Raw genomic sequence first — 19,207 nt, 5'->3', positions numbered from 1 at the left:
GCAACCCCATGGACCAGATCATGCCAGGCCTTCCGGTCTTCCGCCGTCCTCTGAAGTTTGCTCAATTTCATGTTCGTTGCATCGATGACACTGTCTAACCATCTCATCCTTTGCCGTCCCCGTCTTCTTTGACCTTCAGTCTTTCCCAGCATCAGGGTCTTCTCCAGTGAGTGCTCCCTTCTCATTGGGTGGCCAAAGTAGTTGAACTTCAGTTCTTCCGCTGTCCTCTGAAGTTTGCTCAGTTTCATGTTCGTTGCCTCGATGACACTGTCTAACCATCTCATCCTTTGCCGTCCCCGTCTTCTTTGACCTTCAATCTTTCCCAGCATCAGGGTCTTCTCCAGTGAGTGCTCCCTTCTCATTGGGTGGCCAAAGTAGTTGAGCTTCAGTTTCATTATCTGGCCTTCCAGGGAACAGTCAGGGTTGATTTCTTTTAGGATTGACTGATTTGTTCTTCTTGCAGTCCAAGGGACTCTCCAGAGTCTTCTCCAGCACCATAGTTCAAAAGAATCTATTCTTCGGTGCTCGGCCTTCCTTATAGTCCACCTCTTGCAGCCATACATGACTACTGGGAATACCATTGTTGCCCATCTGGTGATGTCCATGTGTAGAGTCGCCTCTTAGGTTGTTGGAAAAGGGTGTTCGCTATGACCAGTGTGTTCTCTTTGCCCTGCTTCATTTTGCTTTCCAAGGCCAAACTTGTCTGTGATTCCGGTTACCTTTTGACTTCCTACTTTAGCATTCCAGTCCCCTATGATGATGAGGACATCATTTTGTAGGTTGTAGGTCTTCATAGAACTGGTCCACTTCAGCCTCTTCTGCATCAGTGGTTGGGGCATAGACTTGGATTACTGTGATGTTGAATGGTTTGCCTTGGAATCGGACTGAAATCATTCTGTCATTTTTGAGATTGTATCCCAGTACTGACTTTTGCACTCTCTTGTTGACTAAACTGAGACTACTTTATAAAAGAGCCAGGCCTCCCGAAACATAGATGCACAAACAGCACTGCCCTCTGCTGGATGAGACGACACAGACCCATCCCCGTGTTTCATAGCAACGGAGACAAATGTGGTACAGGGGCTAGCGATGTGTTCTCTGCAAATGTATGCAACAGTGCCTTGACATTGCCCCCTCCCCTTTAGAAGTAGGGTCTTTAGAACACAAAAACTGCAAAGACGGAAGGGGCTTAGCTCTTTAACATCCCACCCTTCCCTGATTCCAAATGCTCCCCTCCCTGACCCCATCATCACTCTTCATCCAACGAGGAGGCTTAAAACACATACATGAAGCTGCCTCATATTAAACCAGACCCTGGATCCATCAAAGTCATTATTGCCTATTCAGACTGGGGCAGCGGCTCTCCAGGGTCTCAGGCGGAGGTCCTTCCCATCACCTACTGCCTGGTCCATTCAAATGGAGATGCCGGAGACTGAACCTGGGACCTTTTGCATGCAAGGCAGAGGCTCTTCCACTGAGCCACAGCCCTTCCAAATGTGTGTTTGGGAGGGTGAACATGTCCTTGAAATCCTGCAGGGAGAAAAGCACTTGGGGAGAATTTACAGTTGGGGGTCGAAATCACAGTGATTAAAAGGTTACGCAACCCTCTATCTATGCCATTTTCCTGCTCTAAATTCCCCCGTTGTCAGAACAGTTTACTTGCTTTAAAGAGAAGTGTTGGGGCACTGTTAAATGTGCTAGCATGTAACATGTAGTTTGCCCTTAAATCCATGGCAAGAGAGTTTAGTATCCCACATTTCAGATCTCCTTTTGCATCACAAACAAAGTTTAGCTAACCCTAGACGAGAACATCCCCACCCCCATGGCAGCATAGCCAACACCCATTCCAAGAACAGTTTACTTGCTTTAAAGAGAAGTGTTGGGGCACTGTTAAACGTGCCAGCATGTAACATGTCGTTTGCCCTCAAGTCCATGGCAAGAGAGTTTAATAGCCCATATTTCAGATCTCCTTTTGCATCACAACAAAGTTTAGCTAACCCTAGACCGTAAACATCTGTACACAAGGTGAAATGCATGCAATAATTGGCTTCAAACTCAAATTTCTCCTGTTTTGCACAACTGTTAAGACTCTACCTGTTGACTGCCACCTGCAGATCCGGACGACAGATATTGTCTTCACCGCAGTCCAGAAGAATGTGAGCCTAAATGTTTGAAAAAAGTTAGCTTAGGCTTGAATTGTTCAGTCCCCATAAGGATTTTTGCAAATGATTAAAAACCCTTGCTGTAGGGTTGTCCACCTCCAGGTATAGCCTGGGGACTTCCCAGAATCACAACTGATTTCTAGACGACAGAGATCAGTTCCCCTGGAGAAAACGGCTGCTTTGGAAGGTGGACTCTATGGTATTACACACGGCTGGGGTCCCTTGCCTCCCCAAGCCCCATCCACCTAAGGCTCTACTGCCAAACCTCCAGGAATTCCCCAACCCAGGACCGGCAATCAATGTTCCCTCTAAGCTGTGGAGTTTTGTGAGCAAAGGTTCCACTTTGTGAGCTGCTGGCATTAAAGTTGTGAGCGAGTGACTTGGCTACTGCATGAATTAGTCTGCTCCAGAGCCCTCCTTCCTGAGCTAAAACAAAAATGAGTGAGCCAGAGGCTAAAAAACTGTGAGCTGGCTCACACCAACTCAGCTTAGTAGGGAACACTGCCGGCAATCCTACCTTGCTGTTTACTTGGAACTGCTAAAATTAGTGCTAACAAGAGTTAGGAACATGAAACCTTCTCCCCTAGGAATGAAGTGGCACGTTGTGAGGGTGGTACGGAGAATATCTTTTCATGGTGGAAAGCTGGCCCCTCCCTTCCCTCCCACAGCGCTGAAATAGGAAAGTTTACAATGAAGAACTATTTTTTCTTTAAAATCCTAACTGGGAAGACAGCGGGGAATCTGTCACATTTCTATCCCAACTGTTCTCCAAAGGGTTTTACAAGGAGATATGTCCTCACATCTGTGCAATGATGTGGGGCAAAACCTATTATAATTTGTTATAAAAAGGTAAAGGTAAAGGTTTCCCTTGCTTGAAAGCCAGTTGAATCTAACTCTAGGGGATGGTGCTCATCTCCGTTTCCAAGCTTAAGAGCCAGCGCTGTCCAAAGACTTCTCCATGGTCATGTGGCCGGCATGACTAAACACCGAGGCGCACGGAACGCTGTTACCTTCCCACCGAAGTGGTACCTATTTATCTACTTGCAGTTTCTTGCTTTCGAACTGCTAGGTTGGCAGGAGCTGGAACTAGAGACGGGAGCTCACTCTGTCATGCGGCACCCGGGTCTCAAACTGTCGAACTACAGACCTTCCAGTCTGCAGCTCAGCATCTTGACCTCTAAGCCACTGCAGCTCCCATAATTTGTGAAGGACCGACTTATTCTGAGACGAGGAGACTGAACTGCTTCCACCCCTATGCAATCAGACCAAACAGGCCTATTTCTAAGAATAGTGGCAAAATTGTTGCAAAATTTCTCTTTGGTGCTACTTCTATTCGATCTCTATTCAATTGATTGGTTCTTTTCGCTGGTATATCTATATGACAACTCGTTTTACACCTTTTTTAGGCAAGCATTATTTTATGTTGTTATTGTTGTTCATGAGTCTGCGAGTGTTACATGCCAATAAAGGTAATTGGATTGATTGAAGAATCGTGGCGATAATTAACTTCAGGAGAATTTGCAGATGCAGAAGTGTAAACCAAACATTTCATGAATAAATCTATTAATTTTGTACCTGTTTGCTGATGTTTGCAGGAGTGAACTGGTTGAGGATGGGCTGTAAACCAGTTGAATCTGCAGCTGTTTTATAATCCAGTTGATATTCCATGAATATAGTGATGGGAGTAAGCTTGTCTCTGAATTCAGATTCATCCTAAAATGAAACAGAAATGAGGTCAGCATTACTAACAACAACATCGCTCACTGATAGTGAATTTACAGACCAATCCTGAACACCATTACGACCGCCTAAATTCATTGAAGCCAATCCGTTTAGAATTAACTGTCAAGGATAGCACTGTTATCTTATCAAACCACTATATTGGTTCTTGGAGGGTAAGTTTATTCTTTAAAGCTATCCACTGATTTAATGGAAACAGCACTTTAATGGGAAAGGTAGCTATTTTAATAGTTTTTTTAAAAAAAGCCAGCCACTCTGTGTGTGTGTGAGAGAGAATTAATTAATTAATTAATTAATTCCCAGAAGAAGAAATAGGGATCACAATCCACGAGTTCAAGTCCCATTGAAATGATGAGAGAGAATTAATTAATTAATTAATTAAAAAAGCATGGAGCCTTCCCAGAAGAAAAAAATAGGGATCACGATCCACGAGTTCAAGTCCCATTGAAATGAATGGGGCAACTGCTGTGTGCTAAAGACCCTGGTTTTTGACAGAACTTCAATTCCTCTGGAGTGCATCCAGAGGAACACAGCCCAGCATACAGAACATAGCACTTTACAGGCAATCTGGAAGCAAAAAACATGCTTCACAAAGTGGCAAAATGAACAGGCGCTAATACTTATAAGAAGCACTGTTTGCAGTGTTACAAATCCAACTGTAAGTCCACGGTGGCTAGCCCAAAGTCATGACTCAGCCCCAAGCCACGTGATAAAGATAATAGCCTTCAGTTTCGAACGAGGTCAGAATGACACCCAAACCCCATTTACACAGAAAACCCTTTTCCGAGACAGAAAGTCTTTGTGGGCCAAAAACAAACTGTAAACATTAGACTGCACGTCCCTGACTGTGGACTTCACAAGCATTAAGCCAACATACATTATTCACGTTCACTGACCCTTAAAAAAGCGAACAGTTCTTCACAGTGCTTTCGGCCTCCTTTGACGACTGTCATGTTCTTAGAGTGGCCGGACTGTCTGTTGTGGAGAAAGAGGGCTCTCCGGATGGCACCTTTTTGCTTGAGTTTGTCCAACAGCAGCTCTACATGGAAAGCTATCGACAGATGTTCTGTTTAGTTAAGGAATGGCTAAGTCTGTGGTACTCATCAAAGTAATGTGCGGGGTGGAGTTCCAAGAAGGAAAGGGACCCAGTATCCATAAATCCTGGCGAAACAAGTCAACGGTTCAGGAGACTGAGAAGGTGATTGGTTAGGAGCACCCAGGGCAGGCTAGCAGGGTTTGCCCTTGAGACAGCTGCTCCTAGCCAATCAGCAGTCAAACACCTTTTCTATTTTGATTCCAGGTACTTCCTTACTCCACTGCCATCTTGCACTCCTGCCAATCAGGCCCGTAGCTACAGTGGGGCATTTCGGGGCTCTGCCCCCTCAAATGTGAGGCACGCCCCACAAGAGCAGCTGCCCCTCTCCCCCCTCCCTCCCCCTCCTGTGACATTAAAAGGGCCCTCCAGCTGATCGGCAGGAGCACATGGCCCGCCGATCAGCTGGAGGGTCCTTTAAATCTTGCGGTTGCCCCTCTCCCTCCCCTCCTCCAAGATTAAAAGGGCCCTCCATCTAAACAGTGGACCCTTTAAATCTTACAGGAGGGGAGGGAGAGGGGCAGCTGCTGGCTCCACACCTCCCCTGAACTCCAAGCGGCGAAATCGCCACTTGGGAGTTCAGGGAAGGCTACCCCTCTCCCTCCCTCTCTCCCGCTGCCCCACAACATTTCCCCATGCCCCACCCACCCAGAATTTCTGGCTATGGGGCTGCTGCCAATAAGGTCATAAAGCCTCCCCTGACACTTCTGTCTCCACTCAGTGGCAGCCAACTCACCCTGCCTCTTAGCCTCTCACACTGCTTTCTCACCCTGCTTCATTTCTTAGGAATCTTATAGTACAAGTTGAAGCAGAGCTATGTCCTTCTAAACCCATTCATCTCAAGGGACTCAGAAAAGTGTAACGTTGCTTTTGTCCTCTCAGTGGCTATTCTTAAGCCAAGTGCTCACAAATGACAGGGCGGCCAAGGTGATAAACTGGTATCTCAACAGCAAGTGTGTCAGGAAGAAGCCAGTTTGGTGTGGTGGTTAAGTGCGCGGACTCTAATCTGGGAGAACCGGGTTTGATTCCCCACTTGCACCTGGCTGGATGACCTTGGGCAAGCCGTAGCTCTAATAAGACCTGTTCTTGAAAAAGAGCAGTTTCTGTCAGAGCTCTCTCAGCCCCACCTACCTCACAGGGTGTCTGTTGTGGGGAGGGGGAAGGGAAAGGAGTTTGTAAGCTGCTCTGAGACACCTTTGGGTAGTGAAGGGCGGGGTATAAATCCAATCTCCTCCTCCTCCTCCTCACAGTTCTCTCAGAGGTGTTCTCTCAAGAGCAGTTCTGTCAGAGCTCTCTCAGCCCCACCTACCTCACAGGGTGTCTGTTGTGGGGTGGGGGAGGGAAGGAGATTGTAAGCTGCTCCGAGACTCCGAGTGAAGGGTGGGGCAAAAATCTAAGACCTTCTTCTTCTTGCTTAGCTTTCCCCAACAACTTTATTTTCTAGAAGCAGGGAAACTTTCTGTATGAAGGAGCATTCAATCACATGAACTCCTGGCGGAAGCACTCCAGATCAGAAACAGGTTTTACCACCTCATCAGCTGTTTATGACAAGGAAGCCTTTAAGCATTTCAGAGCTTTGAGGTCAGAGGTGTCCTGCTTCAGACATTGTGGCAGCTGGGTCCAGCAGTGACTTACTCTCCTGCTCGGGCCTTCGTCAGCTCCATCTGCTCCCACCACCACCCATCTGCCCCCCCTCAGAGCTCCCAAAAATGTGTCAATTAGTCACCTACTGGTGGGTTCACTGACATGTCCTAGATCCTCTATATGATTCAGAGAATCCCACACCAATATATTCAAGTTTACATGAATGCTGCTTTCTAGCATCCTCTGCCTAACCCCTTTAGCCAGAGGGGCAGGGTAACCGCACAATCCTAAACAGAGTTACACCCTTCTACCCTGCAGCCCTAAAAGGGGGCGGTGGTACAGGCAGTTAAATGCCTGTAGAAATAGTCATCTCGAACAGCTGTAACAGCGGTTCGAATACCACCGTGGTCGGGGTGAGCTCCCGACCCTTGCCCCTGCTCCTGCCAACCCAGCAGTCCGAAAGCCCCTTGGGGCAATTAGGTAAATGGGTACCTGTCCGTAGGAGGAGAGGGGGATACCCCTCCCTAGAAATTGGGCTCCAGCCAAGCGAGGAATCGAGAAGCGGCAGCGGCATGGCGGCGGTCAGTACGGAGGAAATGAAGAGAGGCAGCGACATCCCAAGGAGGCGGTTGGCTCGGCAGCTGATGACGTGGCCAGCAGGAGGATGTCCGGAGCCGCAAGGACGTTGTGACGCCCACCGCGGCTGCGCACCAGGGCCCATAGCCAACAGCCCCCGAGAGGAGTTGCCAGAGAGCCGAAAAAAAACAGCGGAGGCCGCGGAAGACGCACCGGAGAAATCTCCAGATGACAGAGATCAGTTCCCATGGAGAAGATGGCTGCTTTGGAGAATGGCCTCTATGGCGTTATACCCTGCTGAGGCCCCTCCCCTCCCCAAACCCTCCCCTCCCCAGGATCCACCCAAAAAATCTCCAGGTATTTTCCAACCAAGAGCTGGCATCCCTAGCTTTGCCTCACAGCAAGCTAACTCCTACCCACCTCCAGCCGTTTCAGCTCAGGAAAACAGCATGGGGTGGGGGGGGGGGAAGGCAGGAGCCCTCCTCCACCCATCCTGCACTCCGGAGCTGAATTAGGCTCCTGCGAATCTTCAAAATGCTTTTCCCTGCAGCTGCTGGGGGGTTGTGAGGAAGGCGATTCAGTCCAGGAAACTTGGACCTGACTCGTTACAGAACGTAACTTGTAGCTTGACTCTCTCTGCTAAGGACTGCACTGCAAATCTTTCTCCAATACTTGGAGAGCAGCCCTCATTTGAGATGTGAAGGCGCAGAATAATAATAGAAAAATCACGTGTTCTGTATATATCTCATATTGGTGACATCTCTGGGCCCATACACAAATGTGTGCAGGGCTGGAAGCCAGAAAAATCAGTCATCGAAATGGCCGCCATTAGTTGTTCATTAAAACATATGAGGTATATAATAAATAAAGAAGAAGGAGATTGGATTTATACCCCACCCTTCACTCAGAGTCTCGGAGCAGTTTACAATCTCCTTCCCTTCCCCTCCCCACAACAGACACCCTGTGAGGTAGGTAGCTGAGGGAGCTCTGAGAGAACAGCTCTGAGAGAACTTTGACTGATGCAAGGTCACCCAGCTGGTTTCATGTGGAGGAGTGGGGGAATCAAACCTGGTTCTCCCAGATTAGAGTCTGCTGCTCTTAACCCCTACACCAAACTGGCTTCTTTCTGACAGCCTTGCTGTTGAAATACCAGGGTATCACCTTGTCTGCCCTGTCATTCGTGAGCACTTGGCTTAAGAATAGTCACTGAGAGGACGATAGCAACGTGGGTGGAAGATGGGTGGAAAGGTGGCATCCAGCAACGTGGGTGGAAGATGGGTGGAAGATGGGTGGAAAGGTGGCATAATGCTGCCGCTACTACTACTACTACTACTAATAATATAAATGGGGGGAAAGGTGGTATAAAATGCTTCAAACAATAAATAATAATATCAATGGGGGAAAAGGTGGTATAAAATGCTTCAAACAATAAATAAACAAACTATACTTACTAAGTTCCCTGGGGAGGCTTCCTTTGCCATCAGCATTTAAGCAGAATTTCACTTTAAAGCTATTGGGAAGAATTAAAGGACAGTGTAAAAAAACACACCCTATCGTTTAGTGCAGACAGACCAAGACACAACCACTGAGCACTACAGTCACAGTAGGGACTTCGTCAGTGTAGGAGACAGAACGGATTGTATCCTGGATCTTGCCCACCGGAGCTATCAAACAGCATCCAGTGTTGGTTGAGTAAGTGGCACTGCATTTAATGAGACCTGAAAATTATTCTGCCCCCCCCTCTCTCTCTCCACTTCCAGTTAGGAATTATACTTTCCTGAGATAACTGTTTGCCCACGTAAGCTCAGGGGTAATTTCCTGCAGGAGCGCACAGGAGCGGAGCTCCGGCAGTAAAGAGCTCAGGGGGCGGGCACATGCAACAAGCCCCACCCCCTGCTCCCAGCAGCCCTCAGTCAGAGCAAAAAGCAGCCAGGTAAGTTGCAGAGCTCCCCTCCCCCCCGTCCAAAACAGTCCAGTGGCACCTGTAAGACCAAGTTTTATTCAGGTATAAGTTCTCCCTCCTCTGCGAGGACAGACCTGCATGTCCCCCCCCCCCAATAGCTAGCAATCCAAAACAGTCCAGTGGAGCCTGAGCGGTGGGTGTTGCCTTCTGACACACTTCTGGTGATGTCGGTGGGTGTGGCATATTCAAATAAGTTATGCTAATGAGCTCCTGCACCTCTTTTTCTACGAAATGACCCCTGCGTAAGCTGTTTAGTCAAAATCAACCTGCTGTTTATTTTGTAGGCAGCTTTTCTAAATGGTGAACACTTGGAGGATCAGCACCCAAGGGCTGCTTTGAATTTTCAAAAGAAGTGGCAAGAGAAGACACGTTAAGAGACTTGCATTTCCTTTCCAGCTGCTTCCAGCTGCAGTCCGAAGCAGGGAAGATGCACATTTCTCCCATAGTGAGTTTCATGTTTGCCTAATCAAGGTGTGTGTTTGTGTCTATTTTCCCCGTCCCATTTCACAATTCCTCTGTTGGACGGCTCCCTGCCCTATGCTCTGTTTCACTGGCCATCCAGAGAGGCTTTAGAACAGGGTTGCCAGGTCATACCTGGTTGCTGCCGGGGGGTGGGGGTGGTCCAGTCTTCTTCTGGGAGTCATCTGTTCTGTATATATTTGATATTAGAGCCCCGCCCTGCCTGACATGCCTGGTGAGATGACGTCACCCAGAGGTCACGTCATCACACCGGGCATGTCAAGTGGGACGCTCCAGCATTTGGGGGGGGGGGAACCTCTATGGTCACCACAGAGTTTTTGCCCAAATGCTAGAGTGTCCCCCGCATGATGTCATCGCACCAGGCACATCAGGCGGGCCAGGGCTCCCTGCTAGGCAGCTGGTGGATTGGGGTCCCTGAAATCGGGGGAAACCCCGCCCCCATCGGGGGGGATGACAACCCTAGTTTAGGATGTGGAATTAGATGAGCACAGAAAGCATTAAATGGGACTCTACACCGTAATTAACCACTTTCCCCACCATCTGGAGCAACCTAAAGCCAGGGGGAAATTTAGAGGGTGGTAAATCCAAAACCAAGCCTACTCCCAACCAGTGTTCCCTCTAAGCTGAGTCGGTGTGAGCTAGCTCAGTTTTTTAGCCTCCGGCTCACACCTTTTTGTCCGAGCTCGCTCAGGAAGGAGGGCTCCGGAGCAAACTAATTGATGCAGGAGCCAAATTGCTTGCTCACAACTTTGATGCCAGTAGCTCACAAGGTAGAATTTTTGCTCACAAGACTCCACAGCTTAGAGGGAACATTGCTCCCAACCGTTGGACGGCTCGTGCATCTTTCCACTTTGGAAATGTTCAGCAGCCTCAGAAAGCAAACGCAGTTCATTCTGAATTTTCTTTCCTGATTCCTTTCGCCCCTCTGAAGAGGCCCTTTGTCCATTAACCAGTCTTGAAATGTTAATTTAAGATACCTGAACGGGAAAGTAAGCTTGCTTACCAAGAAACTTTCTGGCCGCTTTCAGTCAGGTCACAGGATTTGCTCTCTGGATTGAGGATGGACGGGGCGACTTCCAGTACCGCATTTACAGTAATGACTGGGCGGGCCCTTTTAAAAGAACCCGAATGGTAAACAAAGAGGCATACCAAAACCGTAACTTTCCCTCTACAGTATATCTCAAAATACTTCATGCACTTAAAGTAGGATGACAGAGTAACAAGAAGTAACATAACAGATGCAGCACTGCTTTCAGTCAGGTCACAGGACTTGCTCTCTGGATTGAGGATGGACGGGGTGACTTCCAGTACCGCATTTACGGTAATGACTGGCCGGGCCCTTTTAAAAGAACCCGAACGGTAAACAAAGAGGCATACCAAAACCGTAACTTTCCCTCTACAGTATACCGTTGGACGGCTCGTGCATCTTTCCACTTTGGAAATGTTCAGCAGCCTCAGAAAGCAAACGCAGTTCATTCTGAATTTCTTTCCTGATTCCTTTCGCCCCTCTGAAGAGGCCCTTTGTCCATTAACCAGTCTTGAAATGTTAATTTAAGATACCTGAACGGGAAAGTAAGCTTGCTTACCAAGAAACTTTCTGGCCGCTTTCAGTCAGGTCACAGGATTTGCTCTCTGGATTGAGGATGGACGGGGCGACTTCCAGTACCGCATTTACAGTAATGACTGGGCGGGCCCTTTTAAAAGAACCCGAATGGTAAACAAAGAGGCATACCAAAACCGTAACTTTCCCTCTACAGTATATCTCAAAATACTTCATGCACTTAAAGTAGGATGACAGAGTAACAAGAAGTAACATAACAGATGCAGCAGAAAAGAGCAAGAGTCCAGTGGCACCTTAAAGACTAACAACATTTGAGGCAGGATATGAGCTTTCGTGAGTCACTGCTCACTTCTTCTCACAAATGACTCACAAAAGATCCTCCCCTGCCACAAATGTTGTTAGTCTTTAAGGTACTGCTGGGCGCTTGCTCTTTTCTGCTGCTAAAAGGTAAAGGTAAAGGTTCCCTTGCTCGAAAGCCAGTCGAGTCTGACTCTAGGGTTGCGCTGCTCATCTCCGATTCAAAGCCGAAGAGCCAGCACTGTCCGAAGACGTTTCCGTGGTCATGTGGCCGGCATGACTAGACACCAAGGCGCACGGAACGCTGTTACCTTCCCACCGAAGTGGTACCTATTTATCTACTTGCAATTTCTTGCTTTCGAACTGCTAGGTTGGCAGGAGCTGGGACTAGAGACGGGAGCTCACTCCGTCATGCAGCACACCCGGGTCTCGAACTGCTGAACTACTGACCTTCCACAGCCTGCAGTTCAGCGTCTTAACCACTTGAGCCACCGCAGCTCCTTTTCTACAGACAGACTAACACGGCTACCCATCTTGATCTACAACAGATGTAGTCTGTGCTCTGGGCTCAGCCGTAGCCCTTCTGCTCGGCATGTCAAAAGTTCCAGGGTCGATCTCTGGCATCCCCACTTAAAAGGATCAGAGGGTGGGTGACAAGAAAGACCTCTGCCTGAGACTCTGGAGAGCAGCTGCCAGTCTGAGTAAACAATGCTGACCTTGACGGACCAGTGGTCTGATAAGACAGTCGCATGTATACGTGTACCCAAAAAATCAGAAGATAACCTTGTGAGAATGTTGTGGTCATTCTGCCACAATGTAGAGATATCCCCCCCCCATCTTAACTTTCCTCTGATCGGCAAAGAGTTCACAAAGCATCCTGGAATACCAAAGCTCTCCTTGACGGCTTGCTTGCCCTAATACAGCCTGATAAAGGGAGACGGACTTCACTGTGTTTATTACTGCAATACAAGCATCACCAAGCTTTCTTTTACTTTTCTGAAGCTCTCTTACCTATATAAGGCAACTCTGTCAACGCCAAAAGCTCCTACGATCAAGTCTGAAAATAGAATATGTTAATACAGATTTGGAAGTTTATTCATTTCTTTTAAGCGTCCTATTCTGACCATTAGTATGCCTCCACTGTACAACACTGACAGACGCCCTCTGCTCCAAAACAACGGGGCCAGATTTAAACTGGGACATGAACGTGTGAAGATCCCAAAGTTCTAAATGCTTTCTTTTGTCATGTGACTTTGAATCAGGCACTCTGATACATAAGAACATAAGAGAAGCCATGCTGGATCGGGCCAATGGCCCAGCCAGTGCAACACTCTGTGTCACACAGGTGCCAAAACCCAGGTGCCATTTGGAGGTCCACCAGAGAGGCGAGAACTCCAGAAGATCTCCTACTGTGGCCCCCAAGCACCAAGAAGACAGGGCATCACTGCCCCAGACATGAGAACATAAGAGAAGCCATGCTGGATCAGGCCAATGGCCCAGCCAGTCCAACACTCTGTGTCACACAGGTGCCAAAACCCAGGTGCCATTTGGAGGTCCACCAGAGAGGCCAGAACTCCAGAAGATCTCCTACTGTGGCCCCCAAGCACCAAGAAGACAGGGCATCACTGCCCCAGACATGAGAACATAAGAGAAGCCATGCTGGATCAGGCCAATGGCCCAGCCAGTCCAACACTCTGTGTCACACAGGTGCCAAAACCCAGGTGCCATTTGGAGGTCCACCAGAGAGGCGAGAACTCCAGAAGATCTCCTACTGTGGCCCCCAAGCACCAAGAAGACAGGGCATCACTGCCCCAGACATGAGAACATAAGAGAAGCCATGCTGGATCAGGCCAATGGCCCAGCCAGTCCAACACTCTGTGTCACACAGGTGCCAAAACCCAGGTGCCATTTGGAGGTCCACCAGAGAGGCGAGAACTCCAGAAGATCTCCTACTGTGGCCCCCAAGCACCAAGAAGACAGGGCATCACTGCCCCAGACATAAGAACATAAGAGAAGCCATGCTGGATCAGGCCAATGGCCCAGCCAGTCCAACACTCTGCGTCACACAGTGGCCAAATATACCAGCTGCCATCAGGAGGTCCACCAGCGGGGCCAGTACCAGCAGAAACTACCTGGTCCTTATTGAAATGTCACCTGGGTAGCCATTTTTGTCCACGTCAGTCGCTCCTTTCAATGAGTATCCAAAGCTCGGTGGCATCGTCTGAGAGGCCCACTGTCCTTCGAGGATTTGAGATGGTACTCCATTCAGACCGGTGGCTCTCCCATTGTAGATGTAAACCATTCCTTTCCTGTCCTCTCCACCATAAGGAGCAGACACTGCAATGTCTATGAGACAAAAAAAGGAATTCTTGGAATCTCCAAATAGAAAAAAAATACGTGAAACGTACTGTATTTACCAGAATGTACGCTTAAAGAGATTCTGTGGCAGCCCAGGATCCAACTAAGCCATTTGGCGCTATCCAACCCATTTAGAACAGTTTGCGTGCAGGTGTGTCAACTGACTAAGCCGCGGACTTAGATATGACAAAAAATATATATACAAATAAGGGTTCAAACTTTTCCAGTATGACTCAGCTAGACTGGGCCTTATCATGGAAACAAAATGTGGCTTAAATTGTATTTCGAAGTGTAAAGGGCTTCAAGCATAGCTCTGTCAGCTAGGGCAAAGTGTCCTTTGCAAATAAAAGGGCGTCTTACGTGGTACAGGAAGGCCTTTGCTTATTCAAAGGGTTGCCAGCTCTGGGTTGGGAACAGGGCATCACTGCCCCAGACATAAGAACATAAGAGAAGCCATGCTGGATCAGGCCAATGGCCCAGCCAGTCCAACACTCTGCGTCACACAGTGGCCAAATATACCAGCTGCCATCAGGAGGTCCACCAGCGGGGCCAGTACCAGCAGAAACTACCTGGTCCTTATTGAAATGTCACCTGGGTAGCCATTTTTGTCCACGTCAGTCGCTCCTTTCAATGAGTATCCAAAGCTCGGTGGCATCGTCTGAGAGGCCCACTGTCCTTCGAGGATTTGAGATGGTACTCCATTCAGACCGGTGGCTCTCCCATTGTAGATGTAAACCATTCCTTTCCTGTCCTCTCCACCATAAGGAGCAGACACTGCAATGTCTATGAGACAAAAAAAGGAATTCTTGGAATCTCCAAATAGAAAAAAAATACGTGAAACGTACTGTATTTACCAGAATGTACGCTTAAAGAGATTCTGTGGCAGCCCGGGGTCCAACTAAGCCATTTGGCGCTATCCAACCCATTTAGAACAGCTTGCGTGCAGGTGTGTCAACTGACTAAGCCACGGACTTAGATATGACAAAAATATATATATACAAATAAGGGTTCAAATTTTTCCACTATGACTCAGCTAGACTGGGCCTTATCTTGGAAACAAAATGTCGCTTAAATTGTATTTCGAAGTGTAAAGGGCTTCAAGCATAGCTCTGTCAGCTAGGGCAAAGTGTCCTTTGCAAATAAAAGGGCGTCTTACGTGGTACAGGAAGGCCTTTGCTTATTCACAGGGTTGCCAGCTCTGGGTTGGGAAATACCTGGAGATTTTTTGGGGGTCAAGCCAGGGAAAAGGAGGGCTTGGGGAAGGGAGTAGGCTTGTGAGCCCACAGGGCTGGGCGGGATAGGTGTAGTGGTTAAGTGTGCGGACTCTAATCTGGGAGAACCGGGTTTGAGTCCCCACTCCTCCACTTGCACCTGCTGATGTGACCTTGGGTCAGTCGCAAGCTCTGGCACAGCTGTCCTTGAAAAAGAGCAGTTTCTGTCAAGAGCTCTCTCAGCCCCACCCACCTCACAGGGTGTCTGTTGTGGGGAGGGGAAGGGAAAGGAGTGTGTAAAACCGCTCTGAGACTCCGAGTGAAGGGCAGGGTATAAATCCAATCTCTTCTCTTCTTCTTCTCCCCACCACGAAACAGCAGGCTCGTGGGAGAAACCCCGCCCCTGAACAGGATGTGATGTTGTCACCCGGAAGTGATGTCATTGAGTTATCTGCAGCTTGCAGGGCAGGTGCCTGCGGCACTCACTTCCCCCCCATCCATTTCAAGGGAAAGGTCCCTTGAAATGGTTGGGGTGTGTGTGTGCACCACCGTGTCCCCGACGTGATAACGTAATTCTGTTTCCCTTCCCGGAACACTCCCTAAATCCCCCCACCGGCAACCCTAGCCCCACCCAATTTCTGAAAAGTTTTGCAGGCGCCAAGGGAAATACCGGCAGGCACCAAACGCGCCCAAGGGCACCATATTGGGAAACTCTGGATCAGACCAAGGGCCATCCAATCTTACTTTCTGGTTGGAAAGTGGCCAAGCAGAGTCAGTGAACAGCCAGAAGTGAACTCTACTGTACACAGCTTGAGTATAACCATGAAACGAATGAACAGGGTCGTGTTTTGACTATGCCTCACCGTTGAAGCCATCTTGGTCGAGGTCTCCCAGAGGTGCAATGGAGTTGCTGAACCTCGCAAAGACCTCAAAGCCGTTCAGCTTCGTGGGGAGGAAGCCTCCAGCCGCTTGCTGCAGATACACAGTCACCTGGCCCACTTCTAGAAGTTTGCCGTCGGAACCACGGTCCATAAAGAGGGGGGCTCCTATAAGCAAATCTGTGTAGCTGTAAAAAAAAGTCTTTCAACCACTGCAAAACAAAAATCCCCTTCCTGCTTTCAAAGTCACAGATTCACAGCGCTGACAATCACTTATCTGGGCCTTTTGATTCCAATGTGAGAATTAAGTGTGTGCTTGGACGCTTTCTGCATGGACGGCTCTCCCCGCCCCGGCACCTGTATTCCTCCGCCACTTTCCCTCGTTTCCGCAAATGTCTTTGCAGTCTCAGGAGCAAACATGCAGCTTGCCCCCTCTTGCTCCGCTGCGTCAGACTTCTCTGTTTCCAGGAATTCCCATGTTGCACCACAAGAGGGGGCAAACTGTGTTTTTCTGCTCCTGGGACTGCAAAGACATTTGCGGAAACGAGGGAAAGCGGTGGAGGAACACAGGTGCGGGTGCGCGGAGAGCCATCCCTGCAGAAAACACCTTAGCTTCTTCTCCTCTGGAATCCAAGAGAATGTGAAGTGCTGAGTCTCAAATGGATTGTAGCCACTGTTTGTAAGCACATTTGTGGCTCCATGCTTTTGGCTCAAGAACGGACTGTACGTGTATTAGACAACCGTGTTAAAATGTCAGAGCTATAATTTTTTAATTATGCCAATAAGGAGTAAGCAACACCACTCCCCATAACAGCATGGTGTAGTGGTTAAAGTGTCAGACTAGGATTTGGGAGACCCAGGTTCGAATCCCCACTTGCGCCACGGCAGCTTGCTGGGTGACCTTGGAGCAGTCACACACTCTCAGCCTACCCTACCTCACAGGGCTGTTGTCAGGATAAAACGGAAGAAAGGAGAAGAGTGTAAGCTGCTTCAAGTCCCCATTGGGGAGACAGGTGAGATATAAATAAGGTAAATAAACAATAACTAGGATCGCAAAGAAAGCTCATACACCAAGTATGATTCTGCCCATGTACAGGATGGGGGATTTGTGGAAAGGTTTAACGCAGAGGACAGAGGGTTTCACAAATAGTACTGAGACCAGTGTTCCCTCTAAGCTGAGTTAGTGTGAGCTAGCTCACAGTTTTTTAGCCTCTGGCTCACACATTTTTGTCTCAGCTCAGGAAGGAGGGCTCCAGAGCAAACTAATTTATGCAGTAGCCAAAGCTCCTGCTCACAGCTTTAATGCCAGTAGCTCACAAAGTAGAATTTTTGCTCACAGGGCTCCATAGCTTAGAGGGAACATTGAGACTAACAAATTATACTTTTTGCCAGTTTTGCCTTCCAGACGCAGTGCCTTCAGGGAATGCCACTCAGGGTTCGCCCAGCCTTTTATTTAGTTGGAGTATTTCTATGCTGCCTCTTCAGAGTCTAGCTTGAGGCCGCTTACAGTGAAATACACAAGCAGCATTAAAACTACCCTTAAAACAGAGGCAGACCATTAAAAAGCTTATAAGATTAAAAAAAACAAAAACCCTAATTAAAAGCCTGACTTAAAATGATGTGTTTTAGCCCGGTGCCGAAAGGAAATGAAAAGGAAGCGCCAGGCAAGCCTCGAGGGGGGAGGGGCATTCCAAAGGCGAGGTGTCACCACGGAAAAGGCCCTGTCTCTAGTAACCACCTGCCTCACCTCTAAAGGTGGGGGCACCCAGAGCAGGGCTCCAGAGGCAGATCTTGACTGGAGGGCTGGATAGTACGGGAGGACTTCTGGGTGGTTTTTGAGGGCCCGAAGACTTTCTGCCAGGAGGAGGAGACTGAAAAGCCTCTGTGCTCTCACAGCACATTGTGAATAGCTCTTTGGCCCCCAGCCAACATTTCACATTCCCATTCTCTGACCGACCGTATCCCCGAGCAACACAGAGCAATCACAAAGCCATAAAACAATTCAGTTACGGCATGATATAAATCAGCTAAAACCTCTTACGAAGCAAGCTATCCTTGATTCAAAACGTTGACAGATGCACCTTATTCAGAGAATGGGGCCCCCAGCCAACATTTCACATTCCCATTCTCTGACCGACCCGTATCCCCGAGCAACACGGAGCAATCACAAAGCCATAAAAACAATTCAGTTACGGCATGATACAAATCAGCTAAAACCTTTTACGAAGCAAGCTATCGTTGATTCAAAACATTGACAGATGCACCTTATTCAGAGAATGGGAATTGTGAGGGAGGGGGAGGGAAAATATGGGAAGATGGGAAAGAAAATTGTCGTGCTGGAAGGGAGACTTGGGTGATAATGGGCGATCCATGCTTGAGATCTAGATTTACAAACTGACAGACAGTCCCAAATCTCAGATTCTACTGTGTATGATGTCTTCACAGGATAATGAAGTAATGCATGAACTGCTCAAAAGTTCACACCAAGCATTTTGGATAAGATACTATGGGATTTAACAGAACAAGACAAATGTGGACAATCATGACCAATGTTCCCGCTAAGCTGTGGAGTCTTGTGAGCAAAAATTCTACTTTGTGAGCTACTGGCATTGAAGTTGTGAGTGAGCAATTCGGCTACTGCATAAATTAGTTTGCTCTGGAGCCATCCCGTCCTGAGCGAACACAAAAATGTGTGAGCTGGAAGCTAAAAAACTGTGAGCTAGCTCACACCAACTCAGCTTAGAGGGAACACTGATCATGACCTAATCAGAGAACAAATGTAAAGAAAACAGTCGTGAGTGTCTGAACCACAGATCAAGCAGTCGACAAGACTCGCAAAGAAAATGCTTTCTGTATATTATGGTCAACAAGCACTACAACACAACAAACAAATTCCTTCAAATCATAAGAAAATCCCAGTGTGAAAATACATCATCAACGTCGTCTCCGGATTATATAACAACGTTTCAAAACTGGATCTTCCTCAGGCTTGTTGACCATACAAATGTAAAGAAAACAGTCGTGAGTGTCTGAACCACAGATCAAGCAGTCGACAAGACTCGCAAAGAAAATGCTTTCTGTATATTATGGTCAACAAGCACTACAACACAACAAACAAATTACTTCAAATCATAAGAAAATCCCAGTGTGAAAATACATCATCAACGTCGTCTCCGGATTATATAACAACGTTTCAAAACTGGATCTTCCTCAGGCTTGTTGACCATAATATACAGAAAGCATTTTCTTTGCAAGTCTTATTGACTGCTTGATCTGTGGGTCAGACTCTCACGACTTACATTTA

At 47.9% G+C, this 19,207-nt stretch overlaps 1 protein-coding gene across 1 annotated transcript in view; it reads right to left on the bottom strand.

Annotated features, from left to right (window-relative positions):
* Positions 1–19,207, bottom strand: part of ITGAV (integrin subunit alpha V) — a 95,208-nt gene that overhangs the window by 28,409 nt on the left and 47,592 nt on the right. Inside the window, exons 11-19 of the mRNA XM_015424769.1 lie at positions 16,261–16,361; positions 15,889–16,091; positions 14,406–14,597; positions 12,468–12,513; positions 11,185–11,292; positions 8,607–8,665; positions 4,799–4,953; positions 3,738–3,875; positions 2,095–2,162 (exon numbers count right to left, since the gene is read on the bottom strand). Coding sequence (XP_015280255.1) covers positions 2,095–2,162; positions 3,738–3,875; positions 4,799–4,953; positions 8,607–8,665; positions 11,185–11,292; positions 12,468–12,513; positions 14,406–14,597; positions 15,889–16,091; positions 16,261–16,361 — 1,070 coding nt within the window. The remainder of the gene's footprint in view (positions 1–2,094; positions 2,163–3,737; positions 3,876–4,798; positions 4,954–8,606; positions 8,666–11,184; positions 11,293–12,467; positions 12,514–14,405; positions 14,598–15,888; positions 16,092–16,260; positions 16,362–19,207) is intronic.

The sequence above is a fragment of the Gekko japonicus genome, unplaced genomic scaffold (genome assembly GCF_001447785.1).
Source record: "Gekko japonicus isolate JY-2015 unplaced genomic scaffold, Gekko_japonicus_V1.1 scaffold847, whole genome shotgun sequence".
Classification (NCBI taxonomy): domain Eukaryota; kingdom Metazoa; phylum Chordata; class Lepidosauria; order Squamata; family Gekkonidae; genus Gekko; species Gekko japonicus.
Note: the sequence above shows the minus strand (reverse complement) of the source record. Positions and strands in the feature narration are given on the sequence as shown.